Source organism: Haemaphysalis longicornis, unplaced genomic scaffold, assembly GCF_048455015.1.
Source record: "Haemaphysalis longicornis isolate Haplotype H1 unplaced genomic scaffold, Haemaphysalis longicornis Haplotype H1 scaffold_2, whole genome shotgun sequence".
NCBI lineage: Eukaryota > Metazoa > Arthropoda > Arachnida > Ixodida > Ixodidae > Haemaphysalis > Haemaphysalis longicornis.
Window position 1 is genome coordinate 262,987,946 of NW_027526295.1, and position 18,330 is coordinate 263,006,275.

The following is an 18,330-nucleotide window of genomic DNA, read 5'->3' on the forward strand; positions in this document are numbered from 1 at the left end:
CAAATAAGGACAGTTGGTTGCAGTGATACCACGTCTGGGTTTCAGTATGCAGCCCAGAAGATGAGTTTTCAAGAATCAAAAGCTTGAAGGGTGTGGTGGAATTGAGTAAAGGTGAAGAGTGTTTATTATGCTAGCTGTATTGGTTTTGTCGATGTTGCCAAAATGCTTAAGTAGCGTGTCAATCAACCAGACAAGAAAGACTAAAAAATAAAGAGAAAGCATTCAAGCAGAATAATGGGGAAGTTAGCAGTGGCAGTGCATTAATTTCTTTTTGCTGGAAACCAACCGAAATATTACTTTTCTTTTTCAGTTCCTGAATCAAAATAACGTGATCACGTTGGGGTATATTATCCAAATAGTTTTTATTTTCAGTTATGCATTCTTGTGCGCAAATGTGCGCAATTTGCTTTGATTTTTAGATTGTTTTTAACATAATCGCCACACAAAAGGGAAAAATTGGTTTTTCATTAGTGTCGTGCATCAAACTGTTTCATGCAACATAAGAAGAGAGGCATCCTGAGCTGTACCCCAAAACATAAAAATGTTTACTCCCCTGCTCTTGCCTGAAGCGATTCAAATTGAGACATGCAGTTACCGTATTTTCCGGTGTATAAGTCGCAGTTTTTTTCTGAAATTTTCGTTGGTGTGTCTTATCTACCGGTGCGACTTATGTATGGAGTTAATTTGGTACACGGCGGCTGCACGTGGTCCGCGCTCGAAAAGGTGCCTGTGCATTGCGTGATGTCAGCGCACGTTAAGAGACTCGGCTCTATGGTCTAAATGAATGAATTATCTGTTAGCAAGTCAGAGGAAGAAGGCTTCGATGGTTTTGCCTAAACCTGTGTGTATCAATGAACCATTTTTGTGAAGTTATGTCTACACTTTGGACGGTATATGCACATGTCTAGCACTGCTTATCGGGGAATACGTTCAGAGGCGGCGGCCGCCGCAACCATGTATTTTCGCTGAACTTTTTAACGAACTGATCCTTTACGGGTTTACCTGATTAACAAGTGCGTTTTGTACACACATATATACCGGTGCGACTTATATATGTTTTGGGAAAAACTGCCGTTTCGAGGGGGGTGCGACTTATACAAAGGTGCGACTTATAGACCGGAAAATACGGTACATGGAAAAAGTTCTTCATGTGTGCGGGAAGAAATGTCTATTGCACAACTTTTTTTGCCACCTTTGCTGCGAGCACCATCACTCTGCATCACCATTTAATTTAAATAGCTAATAAAAGCCATGCTCTTTCCTCTTGTGCCAGTGTTAGCAGTGTGTATTTTTTACTTGGTGTCATGGCATGGTCATGGTGTCATGACCCACATGAGGGTAATTTGTCTAGGGGTTCAGCAGAGTACACGCTATCTTTAGAATAAAGTTGGTTCACCATTTGCAAATTTTGCATGAAATGCCCCTTCGAGTGAAGCACATTGGTAGGGTGGAAGAAGTTGTGGGGCATTGTGTTTTTGTAATGAAGACTTGATGTGCAATAATCCAGCTTTGCCATTGCTAGCCGAGGGGGCGCTTAGATTCATAAGTGCCAGGGCATGGCTTCCAGAATTAACCGGGTAGCAGACGCCACTGTAGCGATTCAGTTGTGACCAAAGTCTTGTTACTGTAATTTTCACCTGTGCCAAGCTGCATTCCAAGGAGCCAAGCAGGAGTTGTGGGAAGGAGGTGGCAGCCTTCAAAATTGCTTCTATGGTGAAGGCACCTCCTCATACGCAGCCATCAGTGCTCGCAATGCTGGCATTGGCATACGAATTACACCTGCACATTTTTGGCTCACCACTGTGGTTATATTGTAGCTGTGGAAGCACTCCATTCACTTGTGTAATGGTTGTTCTATTTTTCCTGAAATTGGGCACTCGGTAAGCGGGTTTATTAGGCGAAATAAGCCATTCTCCACATTGTTCTCTCAGTTTTGACTGTGCGCCTATCCGCGTGCTCAATAAAACTTTTTTTTAGTACTGTTCCTGAAAACCGTGTACTGGTGCGATGAAATAATGTTGCACCGTGACCAGTGACTGGCCATATAAATGTAGTTGTGAAGAAAAGTTGCCCTAAACTTGGCTATCAGTATTCTTGTCAGAGCCATATATTGCTATATTTTATAGCGCCTACCAGAAATGACACAAAACCAGCACCAGAGGTCCTGTATTATACTGCAAGCTTTCTTATTTGGATGCTGCATCAACGCGTGCTAGATAGCAGGCATAGTGCTTGACAAAAGCTACCAGAGTGGAGTGTGCGAAATAGTAGCTGTCGTTAAACAATCAAAGCAACTAGTGGTGTTCCATAAGGTGGCTAAATTTTTCTGGCCGAAGATAAAAGGTGAATTCATTATGCAGGGGTATAACACATTCACTGTTTTTACCGCAATTGCAAGGGGTGCATTGTCTATGCACATTCATTATGTGATTAATTCCGGTACACCTGTAGACATACCATAGCCACTGGTGCAACTTGAGGAGCATAAGAACTGATCATAAAGGGTACGGGTACAGCTGTTTTGTTTGCTTAGCATGCGTACACATTGAACAGTGCTGTGTGTTCAGAAACACTGTAAAGGTGGCCGTATTTTTAGCTGCTCTTTAGCTGTTCGGCTAAGGTCAGGGAGAATAGTGTAATACCATTGGGTTAGTTTAACAGGTGATTGTATGGGTTTAGCATTCCCGGTACATAAAAGTCTGAAAAGGTGGGCGTCTATGGTGACTGCTTTAGCAAAGACAGTATCTGTTTTGGATACACTGAACTATTGAATAGTTCATTTTCTCTTGCGGGTCCTGGTTTAACTGCATTGCAAATGATTTATTTGTTTTTGGTGGCAAGAGCTATCAAAGCTTCTTTGTGTACTGTTTACTGTGTACAATGTAGGGTTTCTGTCTGGCATATTACTACTTTCTGTGTTTGCACTGCAACCGTAGGAAGACCAGATTTGCTGCGGGGATGTCCACTAACCCCACAAAAAGCTGTCGGGTGACTGTAAATCTTTGCAATTAGATGCACTTGTTTAACGTGTGGAGTAATAGTTTGTTAAACAGAACCCTTAGATTTGTGGAACAAATCAAGAACAGATTTTCATACATTGGTTTTCCTGTAGTATTGTAATAAAAGGCCACGCAAATTTACAGCGGCTGAGCAGATTTTTGAAGTTTTTTTATACTTGTTTTTTATACTTTTTTTATACTTTTAAGTTTTTTATACTTTTATAACAGCTAGACTCGTATGTCACCCTACTAATTTTGGTGAAATTATCAGTACTGTGGTTTCGCTATTTAGTGCAGTGCAGTTTCTTTATTATGATACCACATTTAACTATAGATTTTGTCCTTAGTAGAATTTCAATAATATGATCATGGGTCATACGAATCTCAGGAAGAAACACAAATCCAAAAAATTCTTTGGAATAAGTGCATGACACGAATCAGCAAGAGCTCCCACAACAATAACATGGGCTCTGAAAGTGACTTAAATTAATATTCCAGTATACATATTCGAAACGAATTATACCATAATGACCACTAAGACAACTCTGTGACCATACGGAGATTTTTAATTCACTATCATGGATAATTAGCAATTGCAGTTTTAAAAATAATGTGACGCCATCACTTCTGCAGCCATTCAACGAGCGGAAGAGGTTGCGATATCTGTGCCTGTTTATGTAAAAGGACTGGTACCCTAACAAGTTTCTTGCACTAATGAACTCAGAAGTATGCCCGAAAACAATTATAATATTGTAGCTAATACGAATATGACTCTAATATGAAAGCATCTCGGTTGTTGCACCTAAGTTTCGCCAAAATGCCGTAGCCCTTGTTGCCACTTTTTCCCACATTGAGTGCAAATGGTATCTGAATTTCATTAGCCCCTTATTAACAACAAAAACAGTTCCTATTTTCAGTCAGAAATTTAGAATAGATTTGCTTTTTGGACGTTCCCATTCCGTTCGCTTGCTGACATGTTTCTCTTACTTTGTCCCGCATGAAGTAGTTATCTGATTGATTGCCTTCGACGCAGCAAAGCAACTGAGAGAGTAGGCTTGCAGTGAAGGTGACGTAACTCTGCATTATTAGGAACCCCCGAAAAGCCAAGTGCAGTCGTTATTGCAGATGAAAATACTGTGTAAAAAAAGTTGTCTTACCTTGCTTTGCCAAGTCTCTGTATCATGTGACTGACATGATAAGTGAAGATATTGGTGGGAATTTTCTAAGATTTCTGGAATGCATGCTCAGCAATCTTAAGGCGTAGAAGAATTCTCAGGAAGTGCAACAGATTTGTGCGGGTGCAAGTAGAGAAAATAGACATGCATTTTTTTTTATATTGGCACTCATTTAGTTCTTTAATCATGTGGATTTCAGATGTCCTAATATTTTTTGCTGCTGCAGTTTGTATCATTAAGATTCTGCTCTATAATAATAATTTCTTTGCGGCAGTCATTCATCTCATATTTATGATACTCCAGGTACAGTCAGGGGTGATCCAGCTGCGCCATTTGCGCCATTTTGCTACAATTGTACTCTCCTGCGCCCTGCTGCGCCCAGTGGTGTTTTACTTGCGCCAAATGCTCCGAACCGTTTGAACCCGGTCTTTCGGCCGAGAGTTGTCCCCTCAAACCAGCTGAAGCGAGAGACGATCACTCTGCCGCTAACCAGCACAATGGTTCCTAGGTTGGCAACTTGGAGGAAGTGGTGCACTCGATTATTCGGTTGGCCCAGCCGAGCTCTGCTCATGGTGCAGCCACAGTGCAGCAATAGTGCAGCCATGGCAAGTCGGCATGCATACACTCTGGAGGCGTGGACCGTAACGGAGTGGTTTCCCGCACTGCTGCAAACAAGCATAATGGAATTACTTCATGTGTATCGCTTGTAGAAAACTAGCGATTGACATTTGGCCACTCGTTACAAGATGGACAAACGAGAGTCTATTCTTTTCTGCGCTCGCGGTGAATTGTTTTATGACTGTGCGGCCTTGTATTTAGGCCTACTGCAGTGGAGTAGCGCTAGCCAAAACTACATCAGCGTAAGTTTAAACAACTTGCCAGTTGGGATTTTCGCAGCGAGTTTATCTTTGTTTTTGTTTTTTGTTCTTTTTTTTTTCACTCCGCGTGACGGTATTGAAAATAAAGCCCCTTCATATTGCTCTTAGCCACCGCCTGAATGGCCGGGAATGTGGTGCTGATGTCGGCAATGAAAAGCGGCTCAGGTGGAATTTGGAAGAAAAGGGGACCTCATGCCGTGCGTTGCTGAAAAGGGCTGAAAACATTATTTCATCAGGGCAGGCTTTATTAGCAGAAGGCAACTCTGCCTTTAGCCACACCCTCTCCGAGCTGAATGAACCTTATAAGAAGGCAAGCAAGAAGCAATAGTATGATGTGATGTGTGTGAAGTGCAATATTTTCTGTCTAAATATTGTCGAGCCGGACCCTCCGAGCTGTATGAACTGAACGAAACGGCAAGAAGCAACAAATCAGTCAATATGTTTGAGATAGTGAAATAATTCTATTGTAAATAAAATGGGCCCCCTTTTGGTATCAGTAAGTTTTTGTAATGATTACCTGGTGTTTTTTTTAAGTTAAAGAAACGCTTATCATCTGCTTCACTTGCAGCGATGTCTAAAGGCTGTGGGGGCACACATTTTTGGTGCTTTAGTTACCAGCTTCAGAGTCTACAACTGTGGGGAGGTAATCAGCGTTGCCTGAATGGTTGCCAGCCTTCTTTATCTCCAGATAAATGAAGCTGCAACATAAGTTTTGTGCTGCTCCCAAGCTGCTCCAAAATCAAGCTCTGATACAATAGTGCTCCAAAATAACATTTTTTCAGCTCCAAAAATTGCTCCAATAGTTCGAATGGCTGGATCACCCCTGTACAGTGATAATTGGGTACAAAATGTGATCTTTAGGTTTTGTGAATATTATATTTGTCCGCTCTATCTTAATGCTGAAACTATAAAAATGTACTTACAGTTAAAAGTTCTATTTTGTAAACATGTATTGATTTGGCATATTTGTTACTGCTGTTTGCTCGGTTTTCTGCTGTCTAGATACTGTCTTATATAGGAACTGAACCAACTATGCAGGGATTGAAGTGTGTGCATGTTCATCAGGTTATTCTAAGGAGGACTTATGGACACTAAACTGTGTTCTGTGTTCAAGAAGTTGACTAGCCCTGACTGGCATCTAAAGGTATTCTGAAGGGTGCCCTGTGGAGGCTACATTTAAAACTACTTCCTTAATTTCTGCAGTGGCTCTTCTGTAGTGGCCAAGTTCTTCCCAGAAGTACATGTATGCATTGTGCCTGTGTAACTGTTACTTGCCACAACAGTAGCCTGCCCTCGGTAGTGCTTCTGCTTTGGTTTTTTTGTGGTGTGCCATTGAGCTGTGAAGGAACCGTGCAAGGGCAGGCCACTGAGGTTCTGGCAGCTTGCCACCGTGGGCCAGTTACTGACTCTCTCCCTTGGCGTGTTCATTTCACTGCCAGGATGCAACTGCCCTGAAGAAGGTGGTGCGAATAAAGAAGGCCGAGATTGATCAAAGGAAAAATGCACCGGGGAAGTGCAGCGAGAGAATACGGTATGTGGCAAACCTTCCACATATGGTCTCTCTTCTCATAGTAGCAGTTTTCTTGTTTTTTTGTAAACACTCTACTTTATCCTTTCACTGCCCCCCTACTTCCTTTCCCCTGCACTGGGTTTTATGCAGGTGAGCTCCCTGCCGAGCTCAAAAATATCTTCAGTGCACTTCCTTTCCTTTTCTTTTTTCGCAAACCACAAACAACGGGCAGTTTTGCCTTTGAAGTTTGCTGTCCATCGGCATTTATGCCAGGGCAGAAGAGAATGGGAGGAGGCAGTACAATTGATTTTTTATCGAGGCCTAAAAAATAGTGTGATGCAGGTTGTTATTCAAAGACATATTTACAGCAGTTGCACACTGACAACAGCAGCTGACGATTACTGACAGCTGCATGAAGACAGCAGGCAGCTCATATTCATTTGAAAGATTTGGGCTTGTTATGTCTCAACACATTCTTGCTTGTCTAAAGAAATGGTGCTGTCATTGTTAATAAGAAATTATTAACCGCTTCCTGTTCTGATATCTCGTGGGCCAATCAAAGGAGCAGCCAGAAACACAGAGTCTGTGGTGCACTGGTTACCAGCCAGAAGGCAGATGGCACAGTTGAGCAAGAATGGACACTTTCTACCGCCTAAAAGGCAGCAAGTGTTGTATCCTATACTTTGTGCACCATCATAACTATGCACACGGAAGTGCAGCACAGACTATAGGCAGCAGTCAGCAGTGGCGCACAGAACAGCGAGTGCCCAATGCTTCATTGTAGTGGGTGTGCTCCACTTGTCACCAGGTGCAGTGTGACTGGCAGGCCATCTATCATTGAAACTGAAATGGCCAAAGCACTGAGAGCTCCAAGGCACACGTCCAGCTGCCTGTCTAACGACCATGCGTCACTCACAGGGCTGTGCAGCGTAAAGAAGGGAGCACATGCAGTGATCTGCTTCGTGAAAGTGCGCATTGCAATTCCTCCTGAAATTGAGCGTGATGCGCTTTACTGCATTAACAGTCTCCTTGGGTAACTTTAGGTAGGGCAACTAGAAAGTGTATTGAACGACTGGGGGCCTCTGAGCTGTGTTCGATGCTCAGGCACTAATGACTAGAAAGCAGGACTGCGCACACACACCAGGAGCTTAGTTTGACACGCATGTGTTGGCAGGTGCAAGGTTCCCGCCATGTGAGGGCAGGAGGCCAGTGCTGAGAGAGAGTGCCACGTTTGGGGCGCAGGTCCCGTCGTCTGATGACCCACCAGAAGCTGTCTGCCATCACGGCCGCCCTCAAGTACGAGGACGTCGAGCTGCCACCCGCGGTGCAAGCGGAGGGTGGCAGCCCCGCAGTGGTGGAAGCCGAGGCTGGCGGCTCTGCGGCGGAGGAGAGCGACAACAATGACTCGAGCACCGAGGACCCCGTCAACAGCCCCATGTGGCAGCTGCTCGAAGCGGTGCGCGGATACCAGAGCCAGGGCATCTCCCTCGCCGAGCCCTTCATCAAGCTGCCCTCCAAGAAGTGAGCGGGGCGTCTCCTGGCTTGATACCTGGGGCAGACGACGAGTGCTGGTGGGCTGGGTGCTACACCCCCAACACAGCGTGTGTTTTTCGAGTGAAACCATGCTCAAGTTCATCTGAGAAAGGTGTCAGGGCAATTACAGTCAAACCTCGATATATCGAACACGGGTATATCGAATTATTGCCTATATCGAACACTTTCTGTATCACGCGGAAAATGACATGCATTTTTAATTTTTTATTTCGAACTGGGACGGACATGAAATGGGTATATCGAACTCCGCCACCCCAGACTGCCCAGACCGCTCGCGCTCTGTTGACAGGCGGCGTGCTATCCTGCAGTACCCTCGAGGATAGCGGTGGCGCGATGGGCGTTCCCGACTGCTGCGCATCGGTTGCACCGAAGCAGAATTGGACGGTGCAAAAGAAGAATGCGAGCTTGAAGAAACCTGGGGCCATCTGGAGCGCTTTGTTGGTGCTGAGCCACGAAGCATGTGCATTGATGACTTTGTTGGCGGTGACGAAAGCACCGGAACGACGGCGGAGTTGACGGATGTGGAGATCCTAGCGGAAGTTACTACTGAGCGCACAAACGAAGACGCTGCCGAGGTTGTACCCGTAAGCGCTGATAGTGCACCGCTCCCGCCTTCTATAGCACTGCAGTACCGCACCGCTACTGCAGCGCTATAGAAGGCACCGGCCTGTCGCTTGTGGAACGTTTGGACTACGTTGAGGAAGTCGTGTATAGCACGCCAGGTTACCCTGCTGCAGTACTTTAAGCCAAAAGAATAAATACTTTGAAGCACCAAGTGAGTATTTAGTGCACAATTCGTTCATTTATTGATTTGTACCAGTTTATGACGCGTTTTTTACGTGATTTTATATATCGAATTCTGGTTATATCGAACTATTTCGCGGGCACCGCGCTGTTCGATATATCGAGGTTTCACTGTATAGCAAAATTTATGTCGGGTATTCATGTCACGTTTTGTAAGGTAGATGAAAAATTTCGGGGGTGTGCTTGTCCAGCCATTGTACAGAAACATTGGCCATGCAGCTGTAGTTGAGCCTAGCAATGTTCAGGTAATCAGCAGGTATTGCATTGCCCTTGCTTCGTCAAGGGCCTGCTAAGGGCCTTATGCAGGCATAAAACTGCCTTGTAAAGCTGCCTTGTGCACGCAAAGAACGCAGTGACCTAACATTAACAACATACCAAAAAGTGAAGAAGTACCTTTTTAAAATTGTGAGCACAAAAAAGAACTAATTTCAGCATGTTCAGTACAATGCTTTGTGGACGTGGAGAATGATGGTTGTAGCAACAAGCACTTCTCGAGTGCTTGCTGGCCTGGCCACATCTAATTAGACGGATTCTGCGAGACTGGAGACTTTCTTTCGTTAAGCTGATTTATCTGTATTTTGCCTCTTTCAGATTGTACCCAGACTACTTTCGAGAAATCAAGCAGCCAATTTCTCTTAACAAGATCGCAGCAAAGATAAAGGTATGACAAATGTCTGTCTTGTGTAACTGTAAGAAAAGTAAGGCTTTAGAGGCTAACCAAGGTGTGAAGTGTTGTGCATCAGAGCACCCACTCTCCCCACTTAACTACGGCTGGCTGGCCGAATCAAGCGACAAACAGGAACAATTGTCTTTACAGAACAATTGTCTTTACAGAAACAGAAACAATTGTCTTTAAAAAAAAGTCCTGCATCCCCGTATAAGGGGATCACATAACATGTGCAACACTGGGAGAATCTGGAGAGAAACTGCTGACAGCGTGGTGGGTGTCCTGAGAAACGGAGCATTTGGCTGCATTCACCCGATTGAAAAAGAGACTTGGAGGGAAGGGGTTAAACATTCTGATTGTTGGGTCCATCCCCCCACTATGTGGTCAGCACCTGAAGTCTGTGGAAATAAAGTTATGCACGCACACTCACTTTGGGGTCTACACCATCTTTCCTCTGAATTTTGGGCTCCTCCCTCAGCAAAAGTGCTTCTCACTTGCTGGAACTCTCCAGTTAAGCCTCAGCAAGCATGACTAAGTTCCAGTCAGGTGCAGCTACGCTTCCTGAGTTTCCCATGCACAAGCAGCACCGATTTCTTTTTTTTTTTTTTTTTTTTTCATAACATTAATCCTAATGTCTGGAAATTGCGAGACAGAGCTGGCCAATACACTTCTGCTGGTATAGGCCGATCAGAGGTTTAGGAGCTGTTGTGCCGCTACAGATGCCACACCAGTTTTTTCGCTGAATGGTCTGTTTAACACTTTTGTGTTAGTCATCCCTGTAGAAATGAAGTTAGAGCCTGTAGTGAATCTGTCTTACGGTTCGGATGGGAAACTTGGTTGTTTTCAGGGCGAGGGCTACAGCAGCATGGTGGAAGTTGTGGATGACTTCAATCTCCTCTTTGAGAATGCCAAGCGATATAACCGTCCCGACTCCAAGATATTCAAGGTGGGTTGCCACTCCACTCTCCTGTGTGTCACTGGAAACAAAATTCTGCGTTTGGATTGTATGTGCCATTAAGGTTATTGCATTTTTTAGGTTTTCGCTCATGCTGTAAGTTTACCTGGTCTTTCTCTCGTTTTGCTGAGGCTGGTATGACCCGGGACATTTTTGCAGCCCTCATTGCTTTCGCTCACTTCTGCCAACTCAGGGTTTGAAGATTAAAGAAAGCAAGCAGTTGTGCACACAGTAGGCACTTGTTACTTTGGAGAGCAGAAAGATCTTGCGTTACCTGCTGCTCCACTTCACCTGCTTGGTCAGCGAGGGCTCAGGTCACAAGCCTGCTGTGTGGCACTGGTGACCGTCGCACTAATCCCGCACCTGACTCGGGAGGAAGCCAAGAGAGCAGCTAAGGTTATGCTGTGTTTGAAGCCACGTATCCAGCCCAGGCTCGTCCCTGGCGGAAAGTTGTGGCTATCGTATTGAATCCAATTTTCTTGGAAACCAGGAATGATAACCACATGGCCATGAGTCCTCGCTGATAGGAGGGTATAACTGCGGCCTGTGAAGGTTCAGGCGATGGAACCAAAATCAACCATTATCTGTAGATTTCGCCGCAATGGCAGGTATCAATGCTGAACAAACTTGCTGTTGCTGCTCCAGAGTCGCACCCACGTACACGACCTATGCACATGGGGATTTACCAAAAATTGATTTATGTAAGGGGGGACATGGCCCTCAAAACAACTTCGTTTAATTTTCAAGTAAACCGTGGAAAACTTGTCAGTCTTGCTGCTTTTTCCCCTATGATTTCTTAAACCAGTAAATTAGTTCTCAAGATAATTATAGATTTTTTGGAGGAACAATAGACAAAAACAGTGTTAGTCGTAAAACTGTAATCTTTATATTTTCCAACACCACGAACCCTTATGAATGCAACAAACAAATCTGTTTTTTTAATGCATCACTTGCAGTTAATTTTACAGCTCATGAAACTTTGGTGTTTGAAATGGGTGTTCGAAATGGTTCCTTGCCACTGGTAGAGTGAACTAGAACACAGTGGTTCAAACGCCTATACTTTCAATACATCACAAGTGAAGCAAAAAACGGGTAAAATCCGTTAGGGGCACTGCGATCGCAAGACTTCCAAATGTGGTGCAGTGGTAGAATACTCGCTTCACACACAAAAGGCCAGGGTTCGATTCCCACCAGCACCACGGTGTTATACCTTTCTTTTTTAGTTTTTTTTTTTTTATTATTATTATTATTATTGTCGGTGAAACCTTGGGTAAATACGCTTAAGGGTCACTATATAGGCCTTTAGTACTTACTTTCTGTTCGGCACGACATGCAATAGTCATACTTTTACAGCGAAATAAATGTTCATGCTTCCTTGGAACAGACAATCACGGGCAAATTTGTAGTTTGCGATTAAAGAAAAGGCAGCACCGCAATTTCCTTAGCACCGAATACGTCATATACATATTTACGCCTACCTATACACATAGAGTTTCATACAAATATTATTGTATGAAACTCTATGCACATGCTTTTGTTCTATGCAACGTCACATTTGCTGAATCTCCACCTTATAAGTGCGTGTTCATGCAGCAAGTTGCTTGTCAGAGCCAGGCAGCGCTTTTCACCAAACGGTAAAAACCGAGGGTAGATTAGGCGAAAAACATATATTTGGCGAACTGATGCGCTACCGATTCATATTTTAGACGAGAGGACTACTCGCTTCACGCCAGTTTTTAACATGTATGTGCTGTCTTCAAGCCACGGGGTGCAGTATCATCCATGCGATGGCTCCGCGACGCAGAAGTTCATGTAGCAGACGACACGAGAGTTGTGGGTGGCCACCGCATGACGGCGCCGGCATCGCAAGAATACAGTAATTTTCTCTTCACTTTCTCAGTATAAATAATAACAATTATTTATGTAAATAATTATGCCTGTTTATATTTCTATATAATTTTATAAATATTGATTTGTTTGTTAGTTTGTTTTTCAATTATTCACGCAGAAGCTCAAGTTGCCACTGACCACCGTGTGGCGGCGAGACGGTCGCAAGACTTCAGGGGATTGGCCTTCCGATGCCCTGTTTTTGCTTCATTTTTGGCAGCTCGTTTGAACCACTCTGTGTTCTAGTTCACTCTACCACTGGTGCCACCAAACTGCATTTGGGGTGCTTAAAGTAATTAAAACAAACTGCACGTTGGTACTCAGGCTTCCAATTTATTTAATGAATGTGTTCACTGCCTACTTGGGCATGCAGTGGGGAAGTATGTCTTAACATCAAGTGGGACATCATCAAGCAGGGGCATTGCTGACTAGAGCAAGAGCTCAGGTTTCCAAGTAGATGTCTCTAGCTGGTTCGTATACATGGATTGTAACCGGGTGAGTTCCCTACATCCTGAGAACTTAAAAGGAAATTAGAAAAGGATGTGAAAATTTTTCAGTTGGTACACAGAGGCTCGCAGTTTACCGTTAAAATACCAGAAGAAGGCTGCATTCAGTACGGAGGTTCATAATACTAGTGAGTTCTTGTGGTATCAGTTTTGCACAGAGTCGGGGGAGGGGGAGGGGTTGGCAGGACTCTGCTTGCACTCATTTAATGTTGCTCCCTTTCGTTATTAAGTGCGAAAATGACTACTCACTTTCGGGCTTTATTTTTAATTTTTGGTTTGTCTGAACTGTTCACATCGTTGCGAACATGAGTATCGCTGCTGGCAGCCAATGTGGGAAATGTGTGTTGATGCTTTTGGGGGTGTTTATTGTGTCTGTAGCGTGTTTTTGTGCTTTTCTTGTCCCGTTAGAATCGGTTGCTGTTAATTCCTTGATTACAACATTCTAACCATTTGCTGAACATGTCCAGGATGCCACAAGGTTGCAGAAGTTCATGCAGTCCAAAGCAAGGGAGCTAATCAACATCCATTTGAAGGTAAGGAATAAGAGTGCAGGATGTCCAAAGCAGAACTCGCTTTCCCCTTGCCTCCAGGCTTAGGTTACGTGAAATGGGGTGTTTGTGTACCGTCTCTACAAAGCTAGCTGTCCCATCCTGTAATGCACAACACAGAGCCTGCCACAGCCCCTAATGGTATGCCCCTGATTGATTGTGACTGTTATGGCTCTGTCGTGGACCAGTTCTATCAATAAGGTAATGAGGAGTGGGTGGGCTGTTAGTCCCAGGCGGATGGTGGCATTGCTGTGGCAATGCGAAGTGACTCAGCTGGGAAACTGCCACAAGTGCGCACTAGTGTGTGGGCGTCATAGAAACAGTTGGGACGGCGCCTTACAGGACACTCGCCAACGGAGAAATGTGCAAGTGAATACATGCTTGCGGTGTGCATAAGAATAGCATATCATTGCTATAAAATGCAACATTACTGCTTTGTAGCTTACCATTATAAAAATATTGCCATACTATTGTTGGGGCATTGCCATGCAGTGCTACTACCAATGCACACCATTAACTCTTCTCAATTGACCACTGCTTTGAAGTCGTTCTTGTAGACCGAGTTACAAAACCAAGTTTGCCGGCTTGCGTCGATGTCTGTTGTTAGGCTGATTTATTTGTGTGGTAAGATCCTGTCGGGATTTTCTGAAGGTGCGTTTCTCTGGTCCCCAGGATTCAGACAGTGATGGTGGTGATGCAGACAGCGATAAGAGCAGGCGTAAATCGAAGAAGGTCGCGACACCACCAGGCCCCACCAGAGGTCGGCCCAGCTCGGCTCTTTCTGACACTGCTCTCAAAAAGCGGCTCAAGATCCTTGTGCGAACTCTGCTCAACTACACGGTAGGTTTGCCTCTCGAGCGACTCGATGGCCCTATGGTTGCGGTGGTTGCCTTTTGAAATGTCTTGCCTATAGGGCCCTTCTTTGCCAGTAGCCACGCCAATCGACCATCAGTCTTCAAGTGGGCAGATTTCTGTGTGCTGCATTCTACGCTGCTCACCTGTGTCTACAGTACATTTTTGGTGTCTATCAGGGGTGTCAGCAGATCAAGTTTCTGAAGCTCTTAAAAAAGGTACAATAGTAGAATCAATTGATTTGGGTTTTTCCGAGTAGAAACTTTATGAAAGAGTGCTTCCTACATCAGAAAAAGAAAGAAGCGTGCCATTTAATTTGCTGGGAAAGCTGAAAGTTGTAGTTTCATGTGTTTAACATTGTAGTACATTGCTTTATGTGAAATTTAAGACCCTTGTAACCTGTGTGCTTGAACAAAGAAATGCCTTTTTAGGGGAGAGAAATAAAAATAAGAAGACAACACTCGGCTTAAAGGGGTCCTGAAATACCTTCTGCCGGTGCATGGATGTACATGTAACCAAATAAAGCAATGTATTAGCAATCTCCTCCTGCAAGAATTTTGTTAAAGCGATGAGTATTAGTTGAGAAATCGTAAATAAAAAACCGCGCATTATAGTCGCTCCGCGTTTCCTCCTCCTTTCAACTTACTCTCCACTGTTGACGGAGCGCGAGCCTTCCCTCCCATGATGCTGCGCTCCTCAGCGGTGACGTACTTCCGCTATTGCGCTGCTCAGACTGCCGTCTGCTACGGGCAAGCTTTGTTGGCACCATGAATCCCGCACTCCGCTCAAGGCTGGAAAAGCGAACGAAAAATCTGGCCGCATGTGTGCGGCGGCCTGGCCTTGCCCTTTCGCGGTGTATGTTGCTGCAATTGCTATCGGCGGCACGTGACTTTTTATCGGCGGCGAACTCGCAGCCACACGGGGAGGATCGTGCGCTAGAAACACCTTTGATGCACCGCGCACTGTTTATCCAAAAAGTGCCGTATCAGATGTGGCCCCGCTGGTGCCGGGCCTTATTTTGCGGCGGTGGTAATTCCTGCCGGCGGCATGTGAAAAAGACATTTTAAACCGATACAGAACCCGTGCACAAAACACTTCAATCATGTGACCAGTTCAGCTTGGGGCGACACGTGGTGGAGAGCGGCAACATTGGCAAAACATGCTCCGCCGCAGCTCTGAGCTTTCTAGCGCTGGAGCGAGCGCCATTTCTTTGACAATCTCAAACATCGGTTGCCTTGGCAACAAAACACAAACCACTCTAGAAGTCAGTTACGGTTCCGTGATCCCGGTTCAGCTCGGGGCCCCACCTCGCGACATGTGGGTGCTGCAGGCGTACCACTCACTCCCATTGGGAAGTGCGAGATGCGTTTGGCATTACAGGAGGCGATGGTGTGTGTGCAGTGAGGTAGGACAGTGCACCGGTTCGCTGGCATATGACATAAGTGCAATATGGCTTGTAGCTATTCGGCAGCAAAGTTGCGAGCATGCATCGGCTTGCAGAGGCGATGCATGCAGCATGCATGCATCGTGTTTGAACGCAGAGGTACTATTCATGTTGCATGAGGGTATTAATAGCCGGAAGAATATTTTTCTGCGGTTAAATGCCGTGACCCATTGGTGACCCATGCTTGAGAATGCTCTGTGGCATTTGTTGGAACAGGGCTTGTGGGGCATAGGGGAGGTCAGGGCTGTGCCCTTGGGAGCTGCTTGTTTGAGTCGTGGTGTGTGGCCGCAGGACGAAATGGGCCGCCCACTGATATCCATCTTCATGGAGAAGCCCTTGCGCAAGGACTACCCCGACTACTACGAGGTCATTGCCAACCCCATCGACATGAAGACCATCGATGAGAACGTCAAGGCCAACCGGGTATGCGCTGCTGCTGATTTTTTTACTTGAAGTCCCGGAATAGCACGTGGGCCTCGCCCTGAGCAGAATTTTGGCCCTGCATACGTATGTCGCATTGTATCGTGATCGCCACCATTGGGGTGTAACATGACAAGATGAATGTGATCGCAGTCCTACTTGCAAGGAGCAGGCCATGCCATACCTCATTTTAGTGAAGCTTCTGCTCCCATAAGGAATACCAGCAAGCTACAGTGATTATTATTTGTTTCCTGCAATATTTTGTGGACCATCTGAGCATCTCAGTGTACCCGGTAGCTGAAAACATAACTATCTCATAACTTGTTTTGGCGTTACAATTTTGAATCTTCGCCAGGCAAAAACAGACAGGAGTTTTGTGGAAGATTAGTGGATGAGGCGTGATTCATATGGCCATTTGCCTCTTTTTTTTTTCAGGTAGTGTGCTACGGTGTTGAGTGATTGATTGATTATGAGGTTTATCGCGCTGACCCTACACAGGCAATTAGGAACGCCGTAGTGGAGGGCTCCGGATTAATTTTGACCACCTGAAGATCTTTAGCATGCAGCAAAATCTCAACCACACATCATCAGAAAAGCGGCCACCACGCACAATGTTGAATGACTCCAGCCAGCTGCAGTTTAAAAAATTAAACAGATGATAACATTGCTGGTAATAGGGAGAAGTGCCTTGCTAGTTGGTTTTAGAGGAGCGTTGCTGAGAACAGTGCAGAGAAGCAGAGAATGAAAAAAGGACACCGACAAATCACTGCTGTCATTAGGAAGAGACTGTGGTCCTTGAAATTAAAAAGAACCGCAAAAAAACTGAATTTCATGTGCTGTTCATATGGAAAATCTACAAGTTCTAAGACAAACTCCAGCAAAATGTTTTAGTTCTACCATGATAGTTTACTGAGCTGCCGCACGCAAAGTCCCCTAAATGACCACTTTTGCATGCTGACTTTCCCATGCTGGAAGGCAGGTGGCACTGTGCAGCATGAGTTGATGGCAGGGCCATCTCTTCGAAAACTAAATAAAACCCAGCAGTGTGCATGGCCAGGCAGTGAGAGGCGCAAGTTTCATTCTTGCTTCAGACTGCAGAACTCCCACTTGGAAATAGCGGGTTAGGAATGCACCACTTCCGCCCGGTTGGACGCTACTGCCCACATTGCATTCTTTGGTCGAGTGCAGTTTGTGTTGAAGTTGGTAGTGAGTAAGCATAGGAGTGGTTTGGCATCTTTCCTTCCCTCCGTGGTGGTGGTCGTGCAGTACAACTCTGAGGAGGCGATGGTGAGCGACGTGAAGCTGATGTTCAGCAACTGCCGGCTGTACAACGAGGAAGGGTCCCAGATCTACCGCGACGCAGACACCCTGGAGCGGGCTCTGCATGAGAAGATCCGGGAACTGGGGCCCCTGAACGACGCCCGGTCGCCCCGCACCATGCCGAGGCGGTGAGCACCCCTCCCTTGCTCGAACCCCGGGCGGCTTTTGCAACACTGCAATAGGCAAATGCACGTCATTTACCTGGTGTCTGATTTCTCTAATACAAGTACAGTCAAAACTCGATGTAATCAAGTGGTAAAATTCGTAATTTACTTTGTTACGTTGAAATGTCGGTACATTGAAGTTCGCAGTTAAGATGGAGTGTTAACCCGTGAAGCGGTTCCTGCAAGCAAAAACGTGGTGTGCATGCAAGGCTGGCGCACTGTTTGTGTTTCTGTGTGAGCTTAATCATCTACGCCGGCATAAGTGTGAACCGCATGGAGCATTTCCTGCACACAAAAACGTACCTCGCGAGCCACAGGTGTGCTGACGCAGCCGCAGAGGAAACCACCCGCGCATTTTGGGCAGCTCCAGCGACCTCTAACCACTCGGTGAAATGCAATGTGAGGGGCAAATGAAGTTGTTCATGTGGGCAAGAATCTGATAATGTAGGCAAAATTTGCAGTGTAGAACGGCATCCGCGCTACTTAGGAAAGTGCCCATCAGCCTAATCGTCTCTCGTGAGGCCAGCCGGCATCCCCGAGTGCTTCGAAGCACCTGCCATAGGATGCGCGCACAAGGCTCATAAAGACCCACAAATGGTTTGCCACGCACTTACTGGAAAAATGGAACCCAACAATCAAAAGCGAAC

At 45.4% G+C, this 18,330-nt stretch overlaps 1 protein-coding gene across 5 annotated transcripts in view; it reads left to right on the top strand.

Annotated features, from left to right (window-relative positions):
* Positions 1–18,330, top strand: part of Polybromo (protein polybromo) — a 74,986-nt gene that overhangs the window by 20,828 nt on the left and 35,828 nt on the right. For all 5 annotated transcript variants that reach the window (XM_077700447.1, XM_077700451.1, XM_077700448.1 and 2 more), the window contains 8 exons: positions 6,492–6,583; positions 7,805–8,083; positions 9,512–9,581; positions 10,435–10,533; positions 13,403–13,468; positions 14,156–14,323; positions 16,071–16,202; positions 17,466–17,647. In XM_077700447.1, the coding sequence (XP_077556573.1) occupies positions 6,492–6,583; positions 7,805–8,083; positions 9,512–9,581; positions 10,435–10,533; positions 13,403–13,468; positions 14,156–14,323; positions 16,071–16,202; positions 17,466–17,647 (1,088 nt within the window). The remainder of the gene's footprint in view (positions 1–6,491; positions 6,584–7,804; positions 8,084–9,511; positions 9,582–10,434; positions 10,534–13,402; positions 13,469–14,155; positions 14,324–16,070; positions 16,203–17,465; positions 17,648–18,330) is intronic.